General features: G+C 43.1%; 1 protein-coding gene across 1 annotated transcript in view; it reads right to left on the reverse strand.

Moving 5' to 3' along the window:
• LRCH3 (leucine rich repeats and calponin homology domain containing 3) overlaps nt 1-23,507 on the reverse strand; it is a 116,867-nt gene that overhangs the window by 37,213 nt on the left and 56,147 nt on the right. Inside the window, exons 7-10 of the mRNA XM_058187808.1 lie at nt 22,190-22,283; nt 20,587-20,734; nt 17,701-17,849; nt 4,513-4,589 (exon numbers count right to left, since the gene is read on the reverse strand). Of these exons, the coding sequence (XP_058043791.1) occupies nt 4,513-4,589; nt 17,701-17,849; nt 20,587-20,734; nt 22,190-22,283 (468 nt within the window). The remainder of the gene's footprint in view (nt 1-4,512; nt 4,590-17,700; nt 17,850-20,586; nt 20,735-22,189; nt 22,284-23,507) is intronic.

Genomic DNA, 23,507 nt, shown 5'->3' on the forward strand with positions numbered 1-23,507 from the left:
AGCCATCTTCGCATCCCACACGTTCGCTCGTTCTAAATTAAGCATCTCAGATCCTGGGTCAGGATTGTCACCACTGTTACCATTTTTGGTCAGGTAATTAAAAACTTTTCAACCGCGGCTTAAATTCCTCGTGTGCCTTTCGCAATCTCTGTTACATCTGGATCAGGTGCGGAGGACGGAATCCTCCCATCTTAAAGCAAAGCGCTCTGTTATAATTCGAAGGGAATATTATATTAAATATCCACCCCTTCTGTTCCAGCAAACTGGAGAATCTCTTCTCAAAGCCCACTTAACAAGGCCAGCTTCCCCCGGCCCCCGCCCCCATCTAATGCTGTTGGATATGCTGGCGGTCACCATGGAAAAGCTCCTCGCACAGTAAAAAGCTGGGAGCAATATTGCCATATATGGAGAATGCGAAGGCATCCCTCTAACTGGATGAGGAACTCTTTTGTTTCTGCCTTAAGAATAGACGGTTCCTCCAAGGTGGTCAGGTTGTGGCAGTCACATCTGTGGCAGAGAAAACGTGGCCCGTCTTTCGAACGGACCGAAACAACCCGTCACTGGCTCAGTCTGATGCATGGATTTTCCCCTCCTTCTCCTTTTAGCAATAGCAATAGCACTTAAGACTTACATACTGCTCTTCATACTGCTAAGGTCTTAGAGAGAGGAGTGACTATGGATTATGACTTATGTTGTATTTTAATTTATGATTGTTAATCTTATACCCTGTACTTTGTTCTGGGAAGTCTCGGGGGTGGGAGGGGGGAGGGAGGGAAGGGGAGAGGGGAGATGAAGGATCAATGTAAAGGAATGATTGAAGATATGTAATTAAGAAATAGAAATAATTTGAAATGAAATCGGGGCTGCTCAGCTGCCATTTCAGAAGGAATGGAAAGGAGAGGAGAGAGTGAAGGAAGAAAGTAGGTAGGAAGAGAGAGGTAGAAAAGGGGAAAGGAGAGGAAGAAGAAAGGGAAGAGAGAGGTTAGAAAGGGTGGAAGAGAAGAGTAGGGAAGGAGGAGAGGATGTAGAAAAGCGAAGGAGAGGAAGGATGAAGAAAGTAGAAGAAAGTAGAGAAGGGAGGAGGAAAGGTTTGTTAAGGAAGGAAGTGGTAGCTGGGCAGGTCCGAATAAGTAACAAATGAAAGTTAATGACTAATGTTGAATAAGAGACTGTATATTGAATAGGTTGTTGGAAAATGGAAATAAAACTTTTTTACTAAAAAAAAAAAGACTTACATACTGCTCCACAGTGCTTTACAGCAAAGGCCCCCAACCTTGGCAACTTTTAAGACTTGTGGACTTCAACTCCCAGAATTCCCCAGCCAGCAGAGCCGCAGTCTTAAAAGTTGCTAAGGTTGGAAGTCCCTGCTATAAAGCTCTCTCTAAGCGGTTTACAGAGTCAGCCTCTTGCCCTCAACAATCTGGGTCCTCCTCGTTTTAAGGACCTGGGAAGGATGGAAGGCTGAGTCAACCTCGAGCCAGTCACGAACGAACTGCTGGCTGTGGGCAGTGTCAGCCTGCAATGCTGTATTCTAACTGCTGTGCCACCTCAGGAGGGAGGGAGGGAGGGAGAGAAGGAAGGAAGGAAGGAAGGAAGGAAGGAAGGAAGGAAGGAAGGAAGGAAGGAAGGTGGGAATGAGAGGGAAGGAAGGAAGATGGGAATGAGAGGGAAGGAAGGAAGATGGGAATGAGAAGGAAGGAAGGAAGATGGGAATGAGAAGGAAGGAAGGAAGGAAGGAAGGAAGGAAGGAAGGAAGGAAGGAAGGAAGGAAGGAAGGAAGGAAGGAAGGAAGGACTTAAGACATCTTAGATAGTACATTCCAGCCCTGTCTAAGCAGTTTACAGAGTCAGCCTCTTGCCTCAGCAATCTGGGTCCTCATTTTACCAGCCTCAGAAGGATGGAAGGCTGAGTCAACCAGGCAAGGCTATGCTAGTACGGGGTAGGATTTGGATGAAATGATCAACTGGGATGGGGAGAAGAGAGGCGTCGTCACCGGACAGAAAGGCGATGATGGCCTGCAGGGCTGAGAGGAAATGCTCACACAATTGTCAATTGTGGAAGGATTTAACTGCCCAAGGGAGCGTTTCTCAACTTTGCTCACTTGGAAGATATGTGGACTTCAATTTCCAGAATTCTTCAAGCTGAGGAATTCTGGGAGTTGAAGTCTACACATCTTTTAAGTGGCCACGGCTGAGAAACACTGCCCTAGGGAGACAAACAGCGCATTTATCAGTTGATACAGCAACGTGTCTCTATTCCTGGATAAAAAAAATGCTATCACTTCAACCGTGGCGACACGTCTATCATTATTCCACTGCACTGATTTCTGGACTCTACAGAGGGCTGCCTTTATCTGTGCTCAGATAAGCAGAGCTGGCAGAGAAGGCCATGATAAGGTTGTTGTGTGTCCACAGCTGTTGAATTCTGTTGTTGCTGCAAGAAGTGCTTATTTGTATCTGTGCACCGCACTACAGTTGACTTTTTTTTTTAACAGTGTGTGCTGCCAGGGGAAGGGGCTGCATGGCCCACAGCATGTAAAGACTCTAAATAAAACAGCTTCCTTTCGCATGTAATAATAATAATAACAATAGAGTTGGAAGGGACCTTGGAGGCCTTCTAGTCCAACCCACTGCCCAGGCAGGAAACCCTACATCATCTCAGACAGATGGCTATCCAACATTTTCTTAAAAATTTCCAGTGTTGGAGCATTCACAACTTCTGCAGGCAAGTCGTTCCACTTATTAATTGTTCTCACTGTCAGGAAATTTCTCCTTAGTTCTAAGTTGCTTCTCTCCTTGATCAGTTTCCACCCATTGCTTCTTGTTCTACCCTCAGGTGCTTTGGAGAACAGCCCGACTCCCTCTTCTCTGTGGCAGCCCCTGAGATATTGGATATTGTATCTGTGTTTAAGATCTAAAATGGACAGTTAACATCAAAAACATCATCAAGAAAAGACAACAAAGAATGTTCTTTCTGTGCCAACTCAGAAAGCTCAAACTGCCCAAGGAGCTGCTGATCCAGTTCTACAGAGTCTGTCATCTGCACCTCTATAACTGTCTGGTTCGGTTCTGTAACCCAACAAGAAAAACACAGACTTCAGAGGATAATTAGAACGGCAGAAAAAACCATGGCTACCAACCTGCCTTCCATTGAGGACCTGTATACTGCACGAGTCAAAAAGAGGGCTGTGAAAATATTTACAGATCCCTCACATCCTGGACATAAACTGTTTCAACTCCTACCATCAAAACGACGCTATAGAGCACTGCACACCAGAACAACTAGACACAAGAACAGTTTTTTCCCAAAGGCCATCACTCTGCTAAACAAATAATTCCCTCAACACTGTCAAACTATTTACTAAATCTACACTACTATTAATCTTCTCATCGTTTCCATCACCCATCTCTTTCCACTTATGATTGTCTGACTGTAACTTTTTGTTTCTATCATTAAGGGTTAAATTGTACCCTATGACCATCATTTGTGTTGTAAATGTTGTACCTTGGTGAAGGTATTTTTTTTCTTTTTCTTTTATGTACACTGAGATATGCACCAAAACAAATTCCTTGTGTGTCCAATCACACTTGGCCAATAAAATAATAAATTCTATTCTATTTCTAACTGGAGCTACCAGCAAAAGAGGCCAGATGAGAAATGCAAAGCATAAGGAACTTCCCAAGGAGTTTTATGATGAATTGTAAATTCTACTGTATGACGCCTGCATTCTGCTCCTGGGTAACACCAGTTTGGGGATTGATTTATTGATTTGCTGCTTTTATTATTTTGAGAAGGAATTCAAGGCGGAGAACACACACAATATTCCTTCCTCCAGTCGTGAAATCCAATTTTTTTTACTACTGGTTCTGTGGGTGTGGCTTGGTGGGCGCTGTGTGGCTTGGTAGGCGTGGCAAGGGAAGGATATTGCAAAAGCCCCATTCCCACCCCACTCTGGGGCCAGCCAAAGGTGGTATTTGCTGGTTCTCCAAACCACTCAAGATTTCCACTACCAGTTCCCCAGAACCTGTCAGAACCTGCTGGATTTCACCCCTGCTTCCTATTTTCCCCATAATAAACACCTGAAGTAGGCTGGGCTGAGAGAAAGCAACTGGCCCAAAGTCACCCAGTCAGCTTTCATGCCTAAGGCGGGACTAGAACTCACCGTCTCCCTGTGATTGGCCCAAAGTCACCCGGTAAGGCTTTTATGCCAAAGGCAGGACTAGAACTCACCATTCTCCTACTGTTTGGCCCAGTCACCCAGCTGACTTTCATGCCAAAGGTGGGACTAGAACTCACCGTCTCCTGGTGATTGGCCCAAAGTCATCCAGTCAGCTTTCATGTCTAAGGCAGGACTAGAACTCACCGTCTCCTGGTTTCTAAGCCAGCATCTTAATCACTACACCGAAGTGGCTCTCTTCTACCTTAAAAAATGTGAGTTGGGACTTCTATGTTATGTATTGTTTAAGCTTTCCCTCACAGGTTCTTAAACTATTATGAAATAAAAATTCTCACCTATTTTGATGGAGGCATTTTCTTGTATCTTCTGACCTAGGAAACTCTCGGTTGTTTGTAGGTTTTACGGGTGAACCCTTCATAAAACGAGAAAAAAAAAACAGAATACTACGATCAACATTTAAGAACACTTGCAAAGCCTCCCTCTTCAAAACTTTGATTCTCCTGAAACCTTCCACTTTCATCAGTCTCGGCTGACCATATTCAGTCTTTAAAAAATATTTGAAGCAAACAAAAATGATCGGCAAGCAGAGAAGGAATTCAGTTTGCTTCTTGTTATATAGTACAGTGTGTGTATATAGTACAGCATATATGTACATACTAGGTACAAGTACAGGTAGTCCTCAACTTAGGACCACAAATTTCCATTAAGCAAGACAGCTGTTAAGTGAATCACGCCTGATTTTACAACTTCTGCCACAGCTGATAAATGAATCACTGCAGTTGTTAACTGAATCGCACAATCATGAAATGACTCCAACTCTCCCAACCTCCCCACTGACTTGTTGGAAGCCGGGCGGGAAGGTCACAACTGGTGATCACATGACCCAGGGAGAGTTGGAGTACTGACTGTAAGTCACTCTGAATGGTCACTAAAGGAGTGCTTGTAAGTCGAGGACTAGCTGTGTCAGTTTACAAATGGCCACTTGCCCTGGTCACGAACAACACTCATCAATTGGCGTAATGTGAGGACGTAAATGTACAGATGAATATACTATGAATATTATTGAAGGCATTCTGGACCTAGAAACGCTTCCAACATTAGTGGATCTCTATACGGTTGGTTCTCAACTTACAAAAGTTCGTTTACTGATCGTTCAAAGTCACAACAGCACTGAGAAAAGTCACGTATCTTTTCACACTTATGACCATTGGTGGTCTCTGAGCTTTGGTTGTTTCTTGCAGACGTTTCATGACCCCTGTAGGGAACATCATCAGTGCTAGAAGGGAGTTGGGGTTTGCGGAGAGGAGGAGGAAGTCTCAGGTCCACATCATGTCCTGCCATTTGGAGGAGGGGGAAGAGGGGGAGGAGAGCTTGCTGACATTTTTGCACGCTTTTGCTGCAACCACTTGGGAATTAGGGAGGAGGGGGGGTTGTCTTCCAAGACGGAGCAGACTTCCTCCCAGTTGGTTCCAGCCTGGTTTCAAGGCCTTCGTGTCCTGAGAGTGAAGAGTTATCTGCCTCGCACTTCAGAGTTCTCAAAACAACGTTGAGGCATCACATTGGCTGCCGGTGGACTGGTCGGAGGGTTAGGTTTGGGGAAACGGAAAAATTGTTTTGTACTTTGCTCGGGCTTTTTCAGGTTTCGCCTGACTTTACTGCAACTACACAGTAAAAGTTGTTTTGATTCAACTCAATAGAGTCAAGAGTCTTGCTTTCCCGAGGGGCTAGCTGGGACAGGTCCGAGGAAGAGGAGGAGGAGGAGGTGGCGGTGGACTGTGAGTATGGGGTCCTTGGTGGTTTTCAGACGTTTCATGACCCAGCTAGGTAACATCAGCAGTACAAAGCTCAGAAGGCACCAAGAATTTCATACGGTTCTTCAAAAAAATGGCCACAGCAATTTTCCTTTCACAGAAAGGAGTCCATTATTTTTCAGTCATGGCAAGCCAAGCAACGACTGACATTAAAAATACAAATTTGTGCAGTGGACCTGCTGGCTGGACAAAGCTGAGCCCTGCTCTGTGTAGGCGCTCAAATCTTGCTTGGCATCTTCACTTCACGGGCGGAATTAAAATAAGCTATGTAAGATGATCCTAAAATGGATTTGTTTATAAGCTACTAGAAAAAGTTTTTTCCTTCTGCTGCAGCTGCTCCTACGAGCTAGGATTTCTCTCAGCAATAGAGCTGGGTTTGCAAATGGCCGGCCCTACAATTGCCCTCAGGCAGTCCTCGACTTACGACCACAATGGAGCCCAAAATTTGCTAGATGACACAACTGTTTAGGTGAGTTTTGCCCCATTCCTGCCACAGTTGTTAAGTGAATCACTGCAGTTGTTAATTTAGTGACACGATTGTTAAGTGAAACCGGCTTCCTCACTGATTTGGTTTGTCAGAAGGTCGTAAAACGGGGATCACGTCACCCCGGGACACTGCAACCATCATAAATATGAGTTCAGTTGCCAAGCACCTGAATTTTGATCACGTGACCGCGGAGGTACTGCAATGGTCGTAAGTGTGAAAAATTGAAAGATTTTCAGCGCCACTGTAACGTAAAACGGCCACTAAACAGATGGTTGCAAGTCAAGGACTACCTGTGGATTGAATTCCATGGCTGGCCAACTCATTAACAATTATCCCATTCAGTATTTAATGAAGAATTAGTGTTCTTTTGCTAACTACCTTTGATTTTTTTTCCAAAAAGGAAAGTTGTATTTTTAATAGCCTGTCGTGTGCTCTAGAACTGGGTGTGCTTCCTTGAGAACACCCAGTTCTAGAGTGTGAGTGTGTGTGTGTGTGTGTGTGTGTGTGTGTGTGTGTGTGTGTGTGTGTGTGTCTTCCTTTGGATTCATTAACTGGTTTACAGAGGTAATACAGGTAGTCCTCGACTTACGACAGTTCATTTAGTGACCGTTTCAAGTTACAACGGTACTGGAAAAAGGGACTTTTGACCGTGTTTCATAGTGATGACCATTGTAGCAAAATTAGGACAGCCACTGACTCATATTTATGACGGTCACAGCATTCTGGGATCATTCTGGGACCCTTTTGCGACTTTCTGACAAGCAAAGTCAATGGGGAAGCCAGATTCACTTAACAACCATGTTACTAACTTTACAACGGAAGTGATTCACTTAACAAATGTGGGAAGAAAAGTCGTAAAATGGATCAAAACTCACTTTAAAAATTTCTCACTTAACAACATAAATTTTGGGCTCAATTGTAATCATACGTCAAGGACTTCTGAGCTACTTCAGTTTCAAGAATGGAAATTTACTCAAAATAGAAAGGGTCTTTTGAGCCTATTTCCCCAAAAGCAGTACAGCTAGTCCTCGATTTACAACAGTTCAGTTAGTGACCGTTCGAAGTTACAACAGCACTGAAAAAAATCAGACTTACGACCATTGTTCACACTCGTGACAGTTGCAGCATGCCCATGGTCGCACGATTTTCATTTAGAGGCTTGACAACTGACTCACATTTTATAACGGTATCGGTGTCTGGGGGGGGCCACGTGATCCCCTTTTGCGACCTTCTGACAAGCAAAGCTAATGAGGAAACCAGATTCGCTTAACGACCATGTTACTAATTTAACAACCGCAGGGATTCACTTAACAAATGTGGCAAGAAAAGTCGTAAAATGGGGCAAAGCTCACTTTTTTTAAAAAATTTGCATTTATATTTATTTATTTATTTATTTATTTTTCGTATTTTTATACCGCCCTATCTCCCTAGGGACTCAGGGCGGTTCACAGCCAAATAAAAAATATACATATAAATACAAAATAAAACATCAGTTAAAAAACTTATTAGAAATGGCCGAATAATTAAAAATAACAATATACATAATAAAACCCATTTAGAATAGAATAGAATTTTTTTTTTTTTTTTTATAGGCCAAGTGTGATTGGACACACAAGGAATTTGTCTTGGTGCATATGCTCTCAGTGTACATAAAAGAAAAGATACCTTCATCAAGGTACATTCATCATTTAAAACCAATTTAAATTTTAAAATTCTAGTCCAGTCCTGCGCAAATAAAAAGATGTGTCTTAAGCTCGCGGCGAAAGGTTCGAAGGTCAGGAAGTTGGCGAAGTCCTGGAGGAAGTTCATTCCAGAGGGTGGGAGCCCCCACAGAAAAGGCCCTTCCCCTGGGCGTCGCCAGCCGGCACTGCCTGGCCGACGGCACCCTGAGGAGTCCCTCCCTGTGAGAGCGCACGGGTCGGTGGGAGGCATTCAGTGGCAGTAGACGGTCCCGTAAGTATCCCAGCCCTATGCCATGGAGCGCTTTGAAGATAGTTACCAAAACCTTGAAGCGCACCCGGAAGGCCACAGGTAGCCAGTGCAGTCTGCGCAGGAGGGGTGTTACATGGGAGCCACGAGGGGCTCCCTCTATCACCCGCGGAACCGCATTCTGAACTAACTGGAGCCTCCGGGTGCTCCTCAAGGGGAGCTCCATGTAGAGAGCATTGCAGTAGTCCAGTCTAGTCCCGTCCTTCTCCGAAGACTCAGGGCGGCTTATACTGTGTTAAGCAATAGTCTTCATCCATTTGTATATTATATACAAAGTCAACTTTTTATTGCCTCCAACAATCTGGGTCCTCATTTTACCTACCTTATAAAGGATGGAAGGCTGAGTCAACCTTGGGCCTGGTGGGACTTGAACTTGCAGTAATTGCAAGCAGCTGTGTTAATAAAAGACAGACTTAGTCTGCTGAGCCACCAGAGGCCCATATGACAAATATCTCACTTAGCAACCACAACGTTAGGCTCAATTGTGGTTGTAAGTCGAGGACTACCTGTAATTAAGTTAGGCAACAGACACGAGGATATTATCCCAGAGTAAACACACAAAAGACATTTGTGTGTGTGTGTTTTTGTGTGTGTGTGTGTGTGTGTGTGTGTAGAGGCCAGCCTGCTTAACCAAAAGATCATCTGAGCAATTAAAGAACAGCGAATCTCATTACCGCTTCACATTGAATGAATAATGAAGGCTGTGTGTTGATCTGGAGTGCATGATGGGATATAATGTGAAAGACATGCAGGGACCCTGGGAGGGAAGACAGGAATGTTTGCCCCAGGGGTCTTTTTTTAGCCCAGCTACGTATCATTGGGTGACAAAGAGAAAAATTTGGACACAGGACAAGCTGACACAGAGCAGAAGATACAATATGCCTCTAACGGACATGTTGATGCAAGCCTCTTGCCGTATTCGCTGCAGAGCAGAGAGCCAGGGAGGGGAGCAAATACATTATGGTAACATTGCTTTCATTTGATTTTAGGCTTATGAGGAGCCCTTTCCTCTCCTAGCGTCCAGTCATTCTGCCCTCGCGATGCCTGGTCAGCTAAGAAGCCAAAAACCAAGCCTTGAGTCTTTCCCATTAATTTAGAGGGCAAGGGTTCTCCATTAATTTAGAGCAGGGGTCTCCAGCCTTGGCTACTTTAAGACTTGTGGACTTCAACTCCCAGAGTTCCTCAGCCCAGCAAAAGCTGGGCTGAGGAACTCTGGGAGTTGAAGTCCACAAGTCTTAAAGTGGCCAAGGTTGGAGACCCCTGATTTTGAGGGCAACTTACATACTTAGAATAACTTTATTGTCACTTTGAATGTGTTGTTTCTCTGTGTCATATAACATATGTGGTTATATGCATAATGTTGTATTTATTTTGTCATGTAGGTAGGTAGGTAGGTAGATAGAAAGAAAGAGGGAGGGAGGGAGGGAGGGAGAGAGAGAGAGAGAGAAAGAGAAAGAGAAAGAGAGAGAGAGAGAGAGAGAGAGAGAGAAAGTAAGTAAGTAAGTAAGTAAGTAAGTATTTATTCTTTATTGGCCAAGTGTCATTGGACACACAAGGGATTTGTCTTGGTGCAAATGCTCTCAGTGTACATAAAAAGACAAGATACATTCGTCAAGAATCATAAGGTAAACACTTAAAGATAGTCATAGGGTACAAATAAGCAATCAAATCATACTAGGAAACAACCAATACAAATTATATAGTGTATATTGTAGGTGGTGACCCTTTGAGAGCTGTTATGCAATGAAATTTCATGTTAATGTATGCCGATTAGGGCACATTCAAAATGACAATAAAATTATCGCAAGTATCTAACTGAAAAAAGGGTGAAGATTAAATTGCATACTATCACTACATCCCATTCTAGAAATGGTAAACTCGGCTTGTATAATAAATGATGGATATTTTAAAAGGAAGCTTATGCTTCTGTGATTGGAGAACAAAACCATCTACAGGAAGTCCTCAAGTTGCGACCACAACTGAGCCCAACATTTCTGCTGCTAAGGGAAACATTTGTTAAGTGAATGTGCTCGATGTCACGTCTTATCTTGCCATATTAAGTGAATCACTGCAGTTGTTAAATGAGTAACACGGTCGTTAAGTGAATCCGGCTTCCCCATAAACTTTCCTTATCAGATGGTCGCAAAAGGCTACCGTCATAAATATGAGTCAGTTGCCAAGTATGTGAATTTTGACCATGGGACCATGGGGATGCTTGCAAGGGTCATAAGTGTGAAAAACGGTCATAAATCACTTTTTTCAGTGCCGTTGTAAGTTTCAACAGTCATTAAATGAACTGTTGTAAGGCAGCCACTACCGGTATATGTCCCTCCCTTCTCTGTGAAAAATATAAATTTCCTGGTCTGCATGCCTGCAATTGGGTCAGCATAATCTTTTGGGAGATATATATATATCCCCAAAAGTCTCTGTCTCATTCTGAAGTCTCATTCGTCATCTTCAGGCTTCAGCTTCGTGAAGCACGAAGCTGAAGCCTGAAGATGACGAATGAGACTTCGTCGAAACGTCGCCAAGACACTTCCAATTTTACACGGGAGAAAACCCGAATAACCAAAGATCTACATACAAACACCCGCGAAAACCTCAGAAAACATATATATATATGTATATGTATAAGTATATGTATATGTATATATTTTCTGAGGTTTTCGCGTAAAATTGAAGTGTCTGGCGATATGTTCGACAGTCTCATCGTCATCTTCAGGCTTCAACTTCGTGCTTCTGGGAGCAAAAGCAGCTTCGTGCTTCAGCACGGAGCTGAAGCCTGAAGATGACGAATGAGACTTCGTCGAAACGTCGCCAAAACACTTCCAATTTTACGCGGGAGAAAACCCGAATAACCAAAGACAGACAGACAGACAGACAGACAGACAGACAGACAGATAGATAGATAGATAGATAGATAGATAGATAGATAGATAGATCGCCAAAAGATTATGCTGACTTAATTGCACACATGAACACCAAACACTGAACATTTTCAGCAGCTTTGCCAGCTTAACTATATCTGTGAAAAGGCAAAGTAGAGCATTCATGTTTGCTTCAGTGGCTTGACGCAGCTGGGCAGTAGCTTATAATTCAAGGTGATAAAATAACCTTATACTTGCCCTATTTTCATCATCACAACAACCCTGTGAGGTGGATTGGGATGAGTTAGAGGGACAGGCCCAAAGTCGCCCAACTGGCTTTCAGGCCTAAGGTGGGGCTAGAACTTACCGGTCTCCTGGTGATTGGTCCAACGTGACCAAGTTGCCTTTCAGGCCTAAGGCAGGACTAGAAGTCACTGTCTCCCAATTTATAGACCCCAAACCACTAGACCAAACTGGGATTGTGGTATGGAAGACTGGGATGGATATGTTACAGGCAAGAACATTTCTGCCTCTTTTTCAAAACTGCAGCAAGGAACAGATTTCATGCCAAATCCAGGGGCCATTATTCTGAGCACTAGGAGGTATTAGGTATTAACAATTGCTCTCAGGATCCCCCCACCCCCCAAACTCCCACTCACCCAAATTTTCACTCTACAGGTACTCAGACAGGTACTTAAAAGTTCAGAAAAGGAAGGGCGGTAAATACTCAACCTGTTGGCCTACAGCCAGGATTATAGGTAATCCTCCCAACCATTCATTTGGGGACCGTTCAAACTTACAATAGCACCGAAAAAGGTTATTTATATTTTTCACACTTACGACCATTGCAGCATCCCCGGGGTCATGTGATTTACATTTGGATGCTTGACAACTGACCCATATTTATGACGGTGGCAGTGTCCCGGGGTCATGTGATCCCCTTTTGCGACCTTCTGACAATCAAAGTCCATAGGGAAGCCGGATTCACCTAACAACCCTGTTACTAATTTAACAATTGCATCGATTCACTTAACAACTGTACCAAGAAAGGTCATAAAATGGGGGCAAAACTCAGTTAATAACAGTTTTGCTTAGCCATGGAAATTCTGGGCTCAATCATGTTGTAGGTTGATGACTGGGGGGTGGGGGGGGGTGACACGATAGCAGTGTCCCAATTTTGGGGGAGCTGCCACAAAGAAGAGGGGGTCCACCTGTTCTCCAGAGCACCTGAAGCCAGGACAAGGAGCAACGGATGGAAACTAACCAAGGAGAGAAGCAACCTAGAACTAAGGAGAAATTTCCTGAGAGTCAGCACAATTAACCAGTGGAATGAAGTTGTGGGTGTTCTAATACTGGAAGGCTTTTTTAGAAGAGATTAGATGGCCATTTGTCTGGAATGATATAGAGCAGGGGTCTGCAAACTTGGCTCCTTTAAGACTTGCGGACTTCAACTCCCAGAATCCCAGAATGGAGAGGACTGTATTCTTTGAAATATGCATCTGTTTTCTTTGCCGGCTTTTAACCACGATTGAGGCTGCTCAATATCACTTGCTTTCAAATAAAAAACTGAAATGGTAAAATACTATTCAAGATTTTTTTAAAAAAAATTGCATTTATATCCCGCCCTTCTCCGGAGACCCAGGGCGGTTAACACTATGTTAGCAATAGTCTTCATTCTATTTGTATATTTATATACAAAGTCAACTTATTGCCCCCCCCCCCCAAACAATCTGGGTCCTCATTTTACCTACCTTATAAAGGATGGAAGGCTGAGTCAACCTTGGGCCTGGTGGGACTTGAACCTGCAATAATTGCAGGCAGCTGCTGTTAATAACAGACTGCATTAGCAGCCTGAGCCACAGAGGCCCCTCTGGGAGTTGAAGTCCTCAAGTCTTAAAGGAGCCAAGTTTGCAGATCCTAATATAGAGCAATCCCGGAGAGATGGCTCTGCGTGCTACTTCCAGCACACGTGACATAGGTTCGCCATCACGGATGTGGAGTCTCCTGCCTGAACAGGATATTGGACTAGAAGACCTCTAAGGCAGGGGTCTCCAATCTTAGTAACTTTTAAGGTTTGTGGACTTCAACTCCCAGAGTTCCTCAGCCAGCAAAGCTTGCTGAGGAACTCTGGGAGTTGAAGTCCACAAGCCTTAAAGTTACTAAGGTTGGAGACCCCTGCTCTAAGGTCCCTTCTAAACTCTTGTTATTCTTACGACCTGTACTAGCAAGGACCCCTGCTCTCAAGGATCTCTCTCTGTTGGGGGAGGCCAGACTTGGCAGACCCTGGAGAAGCTGCTCTCCCTCCGGAATGAGATGGAAACCGAGACTGAAGTGAAATAAACTGAAGCTCAGCCAAGCAGAGGAGGCGTGGTCAACGAAAGAAAGAAAAACATTTCTGGCAAATAGATGAGAGATAACCCACGCTTGGATTGTCCAAGCAGCGCACTGGAAAACCCACCATGTGTCGTGCTTAAGCCTTTCCAGCATGTGTGAGCTTTCTCAGTAAGACCAAAACTCGGTCCGCTTCCTTAGTCAAACCTAGCTGGTGTTTAAAGTCTCATTGCAACGCCATTAATAGAACGAGGCTGTTCATTATCGGGGACTAATTTGTGCCTGCATTGAATTATATTAGCACACAAGACAGGGCCATCTTTTTTGCATTCTAGCATTTTTCCGTAAAAACTTGCAAAGGAGCTGGAGAATCAGGAAACACTGTAACCACTGTCGCCTTCCCAGTCCAATACCCCCAGGCCAATAGCAACCAATAAAACCGTCTTTTGTTCCAATTTACATTCTAAGAATAAACTCCATAGCTGATTGAGTGTGCCTCTGTTTCCAGCGTTTAGAAGGATGCCTTTTATTTCAGCCTTCCCTTGGGCTTCGGAAGTCCCTGGGTGTTGTGCCTCGTCCTCCCTCCTCTTCTCAGCTGGGCCCCTCCCGTCTCCACCCGGGCCTGTTATCAGACTCCAAGTCTGATAATGAAGATGAATGGCCTGTCATGCCTCCAGCCCCCGGCCCTGGCCCCATGCCCGGAGAGGATTCAAGGAGTGAAAGGAGAAGCCCAATAAACCTCACTCCTACAGCGTGTGAGCAAGAAGCCAGCCACGTGCTGGAATTACTGACAGCAGATCCAGCTGAAGAGAATTTAAAGTGGGAGGACCCTCGCTTCCGGAGATCTGACAGGCGACGCCAGCAGAAGGAAGGGAGGGGCAGGCCTGGATAAATGCTGAGTCATGGAGCCACACCCCACAGCCTATATAAAGGACCTGCTTTTGGCATTCCAACCTTGAGTCAAGCAAAGTCTCATCTAGTTTGCTGAAGTCACAACTTGGACTCCTGCCTGCCCTGATAAACCTCGAAGGAATTTGGCAAGCTGCAGAGGCTTCGTTGCCACGTTTGATACAGACTTCCTTGACCCGGGCGTTGGAGGGGGAGTGGGACACAACACTGGGGCACTATGGGGCGGGGGAGGCATGTTTTTCTACAGGTAGTCGTCAACTGGTGACACTTGAAACCGGGAGAAGTGAATTCTAGTCCTGCCTTAGGGACGAAAGTGATCTGGGCACTTGGCTAGAAACCGGGAGATGGTGAATTCTAGTCCTGCCTTATCTTATTAATCATCTGGGTGACTTTGGGCCAATCACCAGGAGACAGTAAATTCCTGTCCTGCTTTAGGCATGCAAAGTAATTGAGTGACACTGGGTCAATCAGCAGGAGACGGTGAGTTCTAGTCCCGCCTTAGGCTTGAAGGCTGTCTGCGTGACTTTGGACCAATCACCAGGAAACAGTGAGTTCTAGTCCTGCCTTAAGCACAAAATCCAGCTGGTGACTTTCTCAGTCCAAGTCACTACACAAGGTTGTTGTTATGGGGAAAACAGGAGATGTTTTGGATAGGTTTGCCGCCTTGAATTATTTGTAAATAATTAAATAATTGAACCATCTTATGGCCATTACAAGTTATAACCATAATGGGCAGGTTCCACTGTAGTCGTAACTCAAGGCCTGCCTGCATCCTATTCCCTCTGAACCTTAACAGAGCTACCCCCAACCTATTTTAAAAGAAAAGCACATTTTCATTTTCTTTTACGGTGACAACAAATTTCCGTCTAAGAAAACAGAAAATTTTCTATTTGAGGGTGTGCAATGTGGAAGCTGTCTTATCTTGGAAAACCTTGAGAATCCTTTCCCCACAGAGGCAAGGGGGTTGGACTAGAAGACCTCTAAGGTCCCTTCCAACTCCTATTCTATTCTATTCTATTCTATTCTATTCTATTCTATTCTATTCTATTCTATTCCATTCCATTCCATTCCATTCCATTCTATTCTATTGCATTCCCTCCTTCCTGCCTTTTAATTAACATTTAATCTGGGATTTTAACTATCCTTGCCTCTTTTTCAAATTTTATTTCCAGTTTTTCCTTTTAACGTTTTATTTGACCGATTTACAAATACAGGTAGTCCTTGACTTACAACAGTTCATTCAGTGACCGTTTGAAGTTACAAGGGCATTGAAAAAAGGGACTTAGGGCCATTTTTTCTCACTTACGACCGTTGCAGCATCCCCATGGTCACGTGAATAAAATTCAGGCGCTTGGCAACTGACTCGTATTTATGACGGTCGCAGTGTTCCAGGGTCACGCGATCCCCTGTGGCAACCTTCTCACAAACGAAGTCAATGGGGACGCCAGATTCACTTAACAACCACGTTCACTAATTTAACAAGTGCAGTGATTCACTGAACAAATGTGTTAAGAAAGGTCGTAAAATGGGACAAAACTCACTGAACAAATTTCTCAGTTCACAATATGAATTCTGGGCTCAATTGGGGTTGTAAGTTGAGGACTAGCTGGAGAGGAGAAATGGGGAGTTTTTCAAAATGTGATCAATCAAAAAATTAAAATGCAAAAAGGCTGGGCTACAGATCTCAGCCTACTTAATTGCTTCGTGGCTGCCTTATTAAGGCAACCAGTAATTTGATATGCCAAACATTATTAAAATCATAGAATTGTTCAGTAGCACACCCACACACTGTGTACAGTTTTGCCTATACGCATTCTGAGAGCAATTTACTCTCAGGGTACTTACGGGACCGCCTGCTGTTACCACATGCCTCCCACCTGACCCGTACGCTCCAATAGAGAGGGACTTCTCAGGGTGCCGTCCACCAAGCAATGTCGGCTGGCGGCCCCCAGGGGAAGGGCCTTCTCTGTGGGGGCTCCCACACTCTGGAACGAGCTTCCCCCGGGTTTACGCCAAATACCTGACCTTCGGACCTTTCGCCGCGAACTGAAGACATATCTCTTCATTCGCAGGGCTAACAAATTTTATTGATTTTAAATTTTCTACTACTAATTTTTAAATGGGGTTTTAGTTTTTATATATTTTAAAGTTTTAGGCCAATTATAATAAGTTTTTTAATTTGCATTTTAAATTGTATATTGTATTGTCTGTTTTTACTTTTGCCTGTACACCGCCCTGAGTTCTTCGGGAGAAGGGCGGTATAAAAATCAAATAAATAATAATAATAATTAAAAAAAATTCATAACGAGGAGCACAATGGAGAGGACTATATTCTTCGAAATATGCATCTGTTTTCTTTGCCGGCTTTTAACCACGATTGAGGCTGCTCAATATCACTTGCTTTCAAATAAAAAACTGAAATGGTAAAATACTATCCAAGATAAGCACTGAATGTAATATGCTGTTATCCGCAAAAGCTCAAGAGAAAAGCTCAAAGATAAAACCACACTGACATACAATCCATTCTCTGAAAACCAAAGGCTGTATTATGTGTCCTTGACTTACAATCATTCGTTTAGTGGCCATTTGAAGTTACAACGGCACTGAAAAAAGCGACTTATGAACATTTTTCATACTTACGGCCACGGCAGCATCTCCATGGTCACGTGATCAAAATTCAGCCGCTTAGCAACTAACTCATAGTTATGATGATTGCAGTATCCTGGGGCCACATGACCCCCTTTTGTGACCTTCTGACAAGCAAAATCCATGGGGGAAGGCAGATTCACTTAATAACCAAGCCATAACTTAACAACTGCAATGACTCACTTAACAGCCATGGCAAGAAAGGTCATAAAATGGAACAAAACTCCCTTCACAACTGTCTCGTCAAGCAGCAGAAATTTTGCTTGCTCAATGGTGTTCATTCAGTTGGGGGCCACTTTGTAAAAGATTAGCCTCGTTACTTTTTTCTTAATTAAAATTCATCTCGGGCTTTAAAAATTGTATCAAATGTTGGACATGCGCTGGTTAAAATCGTCAGGCAGGAAAGATCAACCGAGTTGATAGCAAAGGGACAGCATGCAAGAACCCACCCACCCACCTCCACAATTTAAAAAGAAGCGTCACCTCGTGAGAGATTCGGCGTTGTTCAATATAGGCCATAAACTGCGTGCTGAGGCTGTCTGTCTCCGGACATTTGGCCTGCCTCACTTCTTCCTCCTCTTCTTCGGCGGCACAGCTATCAATAAAGTCGATCTGATCCAGATCTTGCTCCACTGGACACACAGAAGGGAAAGAGTTATGACATCAGAAACCAAAAAATATATTCGTTGGGCATAATGCCGGAGGGTTATGATAAAGGGACCACATAGTTAGTTTTACATATATTGACAGCAACAAGGATCATATTTGCAAAATACTGGAAAAATGAGAACGCCCCGCCAGATGAGGAAGTAATTCGAAAAATTTTAGACTGTGCTGAAATGGACAGGCTAACTTTAAAAATAAAAGATAAAGAAGACACAGAATATTATTTGATACGGAATAGGTCTTATGAGTGGTTAGAGACAAGAGGTAGAAATTAAGAGTTAGAAAGACTATGAATGTTTGTATGAAAAATGGAGATGGTTCACAATTACAATCACTATAATTAATAATTAACAAAAATGTAAATAAGCCAATATAAAAAGAAACTTAGTTAAAATTATTTGGTTATATAATAACTATTATTTTAGTACATGTGTTATTATATTATTATTATTACTTTTATCAGTTCATGCGTTAATATTTATTATTATTTTCTCTCTGGTCTTTTTTTTTTTTTTTGAAATGGTATACCCTGACAATACACTGTATTCAAAAACGTTTATGGATAAAATTATTTTTTTTTAAAAGAGTTATGACATCAGGCACCTACAGAAGAGCCAAGTCTCAAAAACAACAACCAAAAAAAGGGGGATTATTTTTCTCACAGACCCCACCCCCCACCCCCCATGGCTTTGACATTTATTCAACATCAGATTAAGAAATCTTTAGCTGCACGCTGGCTTTTATCACCCCGGCTGCAACATCCTTATCTGGATTCTCTCTAAACAGGAGTGCTGCCAAAAGAGAAAATTTCCACCCTGAAATATAAATTCCAAAAGATAAAATTTCCACCCTGGAAGATAAGGGGTGGGGGGGATTAAACCTTCCAACTACCAAGTTGGAAGGTTTAATGGCTACCCATGAAACCAGAAATGAAGGTTTTATAGCAGTTCACAACAGAGTTCCAGGGGGTGTGTATGTGTGTAATCTTTGCTTTGGCACAGATGAATTCATTTATTTGGGAGTAACAGGATTATCACTTGGGTGGCGGCCCTAAAATTATGCTTTACAGAATGCAGCTGATCTAGGTTTTTATCTTCAAGGGCTTTTAAACAGTCGTTTTTTTCCCAGCTTTTTACAAGAAGGAATTTCCTGACAGTGAAAAGAATTAACCAGTAGAAGCTCTGTTTCTCTTTTTTTTCTTCTTTCTTTCTTTCTGTTAGTTTTTATTTGTACGTTTTGTAAAACGTTTAACAAAATTGTTATGGTCAACAAATTATTTCCTTGCACTAACCAAGGACTCGTGGAAAAAGCTATTATTACTGTCCTGAGCTCGCAGGAGCCAAACCAAGATTTAGCCTGGTATTTTGGCAAGTTCAGGGCTGTTCTTTTTTAGGACTTCAGCAGAGAGTTGGAAGCACAAAAGTTGAAAGGTGAGGATGTAACCAAATTAAAGCCAGCCGTTTGCCCCGGGTATCTAATAAAACACAGTTCTATTTCATCCTTTGGTTGACTGGGCCTACAATTAACCCCAGAGCCAAACCACTACACCAAGGATCCAAAAGCCAATTTTAAAGCTTTTAAAACCATCCTATGACTTTCAAAGGAAAGTCCTCATTTAGCAACCATAACAGGGAGCTGCAACTCAGTCGTGAAGCGAAGCGGTTGCTATGCAACCACAATTATCTGACTTTCTTTTGGTTTACGAACTGGCAAGGATGGGTTACAAAGTTTTGGGGGTTTTTTTCATTGCCGTTGTCACTGCAAATGGTTGTTTTACGAGGGGTCGCTAAGTGAGGACTACCAGTCTTAGCAGATCATTTGTTTTACGAGATTAAATGGGAGCGGCTGAAGAAAACAACCGAAGTTTTATGTGCTTTTATTTAATTTCCAAGGCACCCTGAGATGGTAAAATACTTAAAATATATAAGAATATTTTTAGTTCAGAATCCAAGTGTCCTTGGTACTCTCTGAGCATCGTCATTTTCCTGCAGACGTTTCGTGGCCAAGTTAGGTAACATCATCAGTACCGGAAGGGAGTGTTTGTTTCTAACACTGATGATGTTACCTAGTTGGATAATGAAACATCTGCAAGAAAACAGCCAGACTCAGAGAGTACTAAGAAGCCCCCACAGTTCAAAGATACCTATTTATCCATAATTCTGAAATCTTCTCATCTTTTGAAAAATAGGAAGAGGACAGGGGTGGGATTTAGCTGGTTCGGGAGAACCAGTTGCTAACTGTACATCTGGTTTGCCCAACCGCTAGTTGCAAGGCCTGGCTGGTCCAGTCCTCCCCTCCCAGGAGTCTCCACGCAGCCCTTTTTGGATGCCAGGTAAGTGGAGGACCTGTGCGAAGCTCCGGGAGGGCAAAAAACGGGCCTCCCGGAAGTTCCAGAAATCTGGAAATGGGCCTATTTCTGGCTTCTGGAGGGCCTCCAGAACCCGGGAGAGGCTATTTTCGCCCTCCCGGAGGCTCAAAAAAAGTCTCCGGTGCTTGGGGAGGGCGAAAACTCCCCCCACCCTGCTGTGATGCAGGAGACCGAGTAGGCTATGCCCACCCAGCAAGCGAGCAGAGAACCGGTTGCTAAAATTTTTGAATCCCACCCCTGGAACAGAGGTTTGGTTAAGTTTAACATGCAATTCTCAAACACCAATCACCTAAAAATCTGCATTGGGAAGGAAGCCACCAAATGAGAGCTATTACCTCCACCGTTTGTGACCAAGGAGTTCCCTCTGTGTTCTTGGTAATGGCTCTCTCTTCTCAGCCTCTGTTCTTTCGTGATCTCTGCCACTCGCAGGGGAAGGTCAGAAAACTCATCTGTCGGCTGCATTAAAAATAAAAATAAAGCCCCCTTTCGTATTGATTAAACCTTTTGAGACAGAACCTTTATAAGTCTTTCCTGGAAAAAGCTACACTTAAGTCACTGGAGAGTTTTAAAAATACGTACACCCAAATAGTACATAGAAGATTTATTACTAGTAAATAAAAATGTACTCAGCAGCAGAAATTCAATTCTGGGTTTTATCTCTTGGCTCAGTTCAGTGAATTTCTTAAGGATCCCTAAAACTGTATGTCAGAAAAGTGGCAGAAATCTACCTCCAGAATTGGGACAATTAGGATCCACTTCAAAGGACGTTCCTCATTTTGGTGAAATTGGACAGCAATTCAATGTGCTGTTGTGGTCCATCGGCAGCCAGTAGAGCTGGCAGCAGAGTCGGACAGTGAGGAGGTTGGGGAGGAACATGGGCCACTCCTGGAGTCTGGGGAAGGCTTGGACGAGGGCTCTGCATTGGAGGCAGAGAGGGAGCCAGGGCCATCTGGGAGTTATGTGCTGCCTCCGGTGTCAGACATCAGTGAGGCAGAGGAACATGGGGAGCCTTTCCCAGTGCGCGCATGTGCAGAGCTGCCAGAAGGCAAGAACAGTTAAAACAAAAGGGACGACTTGGGAGTAGGGCTTGGAGATGATTGGTCCCTCCCATAAGACATAAAGGAGGAGCAAAGGCACGTGAGCCTTTGCAGGAAGCAACTTTGTCCGTTCTGGTGGGTTTAAATTCTGAATTTGACTATGTGCTCCGTGTGGCCTTGCAAAGCTAATTGCCAATTAGGCCTTTGACAGCGTGTCAAGGCAGATAAAGGTGGGTGCTTATCAGCCTTATCCCAAAGGACTGTAGCAGACTTCTGTCGGACTCTTTACAAACTATTTCTGGCTCATCCCGGGCTGTGAATGAACATAATTCACAGCCGTTGAAATAAAAAGAGGGATTTTGAGACTAATTCTGTACTTTTTATTGTCTCAGGAAGCCTAGGTCTGAATACGTGGATAATATATTTTTATTCCTATCAAAAAAATATTTCAACCTACTGCATCCAAGTTCTCACCATTAGAGGAACAACGGCTTCGAGCTGACATTCAATTTGTTCGATTTCAGTACTATTAGCGGCGAGTGGGGGGGACTCCTCTGAAGGGGAATGACTTCAATGAACTAAGCCAAATTTGAAACAACCCTTCTCTCTATTTTTCCTTTGCAACTGTCTTTGCTTGACTAGTTTTTTTATTGGAATCGAATATTTGATAGCTTCCTGCTTCCTCCACTTACGATAAGTGGCATAAAAGGATGCTATTGATTAGTGGCCTCCCAACCTCCCAATTTTTTGCAAATTTGAGAGACAAAAGTGAGACGCAAGAGCAAAATAAAATGCTTCAAGATTACAGCCCTCCGAAATGCTGGTTCTGCCTTGTTCCGCCTCCCTTCCCTAGGCTGCAATTACAGTATCTGCCAGCCAAACGCAAACCAAGCACGCTTACTTCATTTCCTGACCACCTCTTATCTCCGCTGTCTACGCTGTTGAACCCGGAATCCAGTGCTCCATACGGTCGACTCGAATACAGGTCTTCGTGGCTATCAAAGAGAGAAAGAAAGGAGAAATTCTTCGGGAAACATCTGATCTTAGGCAGGAATACAAAGGACACATTGGGCATTTTCAGGCTTCTTTCTATGCTGAAGGTGATCCTACAAGAGAGGCCTTGTCTCAAAACAGATTTTTTTTTCCTTTTCCTTACACTATTGTTGTACTTCAACTCAATAAGCGCCAACTCAGTAAGCTCAAACTGCCCAAGGAGCTGCTGATTCAGTTCTACAGAGGAATTATTGAGTCTGTCATTTGCATCTCTATAACTGTCTGGTTCGGTTCCGCAACCCAACGAGAAAGACACAGACTTCAGAGGATCATTAGAACTGCAGAAAAAATAATTGCTACCAACCTGCCTTCCATTGAGGACCTTTACACTGCACGAATCAAGAAGAGGGCCGTGAAAATATTTACAGACCCCTCGCACCCTGGACATAAACTGTTTCAACTACTACCCTCAAAACAACGCTATAGAGCACTGCACACCAGAACAACTAGACACAAGAACAGTTTTTTCCCGAAGGCCATCACTCTGCTAAACAAATAATTCCATCAACACTGTCAAACTATTTATTAAATCTGCACTACTATTAATCTTCTCATCGTTCCCATCACCAATCTCTTTCCACTTATGACTGTATGACTGTAACTTTGTTGCTGGCAATCCTTATGATTTATATTGATATATTGACCATCAATTGTGTTGTAAATGTTGTACCTTGATGAACGTATCTTTTCTTTTATGTACACTGAGAGCATATGCACCAAGACAAATTCCTTGTGTGTCCAATCACACTTGGCCAATAAAAATTCTATTCTATTCTATTTTATTAGCTTGGGCTACTTCATGTAGAAGTATTGGTCAACTGTGCAAGCTATCAGCCAATTGGTACATATATTTTTATTTTATTTTATGTGTTGTATTGTATTTTATTATCTTATTATTATTATTATTATTGTATTGTATTTTACTATTTTATTATCTTATTTTATTTTATATTTCATTTCATTTATTTTATTATTATATTCAGCTGCCCACCTCAATCAATGACTGTGGGCATCTTACAGTTCAAAGGCATTGCCATCATTTCACTATACAGATAGTCCTCGACTTACAACTGAGCCCAAAATTTTGGTTGCTAAAGGGAGACAGTTGTTAAATGAGTTTTGCCCCATTTCACTACCTTCCTTGCCACAGTTATTAAGTGAATCAC

The sequence above is a fragment of the Ahaetulla prasina genome, chromosome 6 (genome assembly GCF_028640845.1).
Source record: "Ahaetulla prasina isolate Xishuangbanna chromosome 6, ASM2864084v1, whole genome shotgun sequence".
NCBI lineage: Eukaryota > Metazoa > Chordata > Lepidosauria > Squamata > Colubridae > Ahaetulla > Ahaetulla prasina.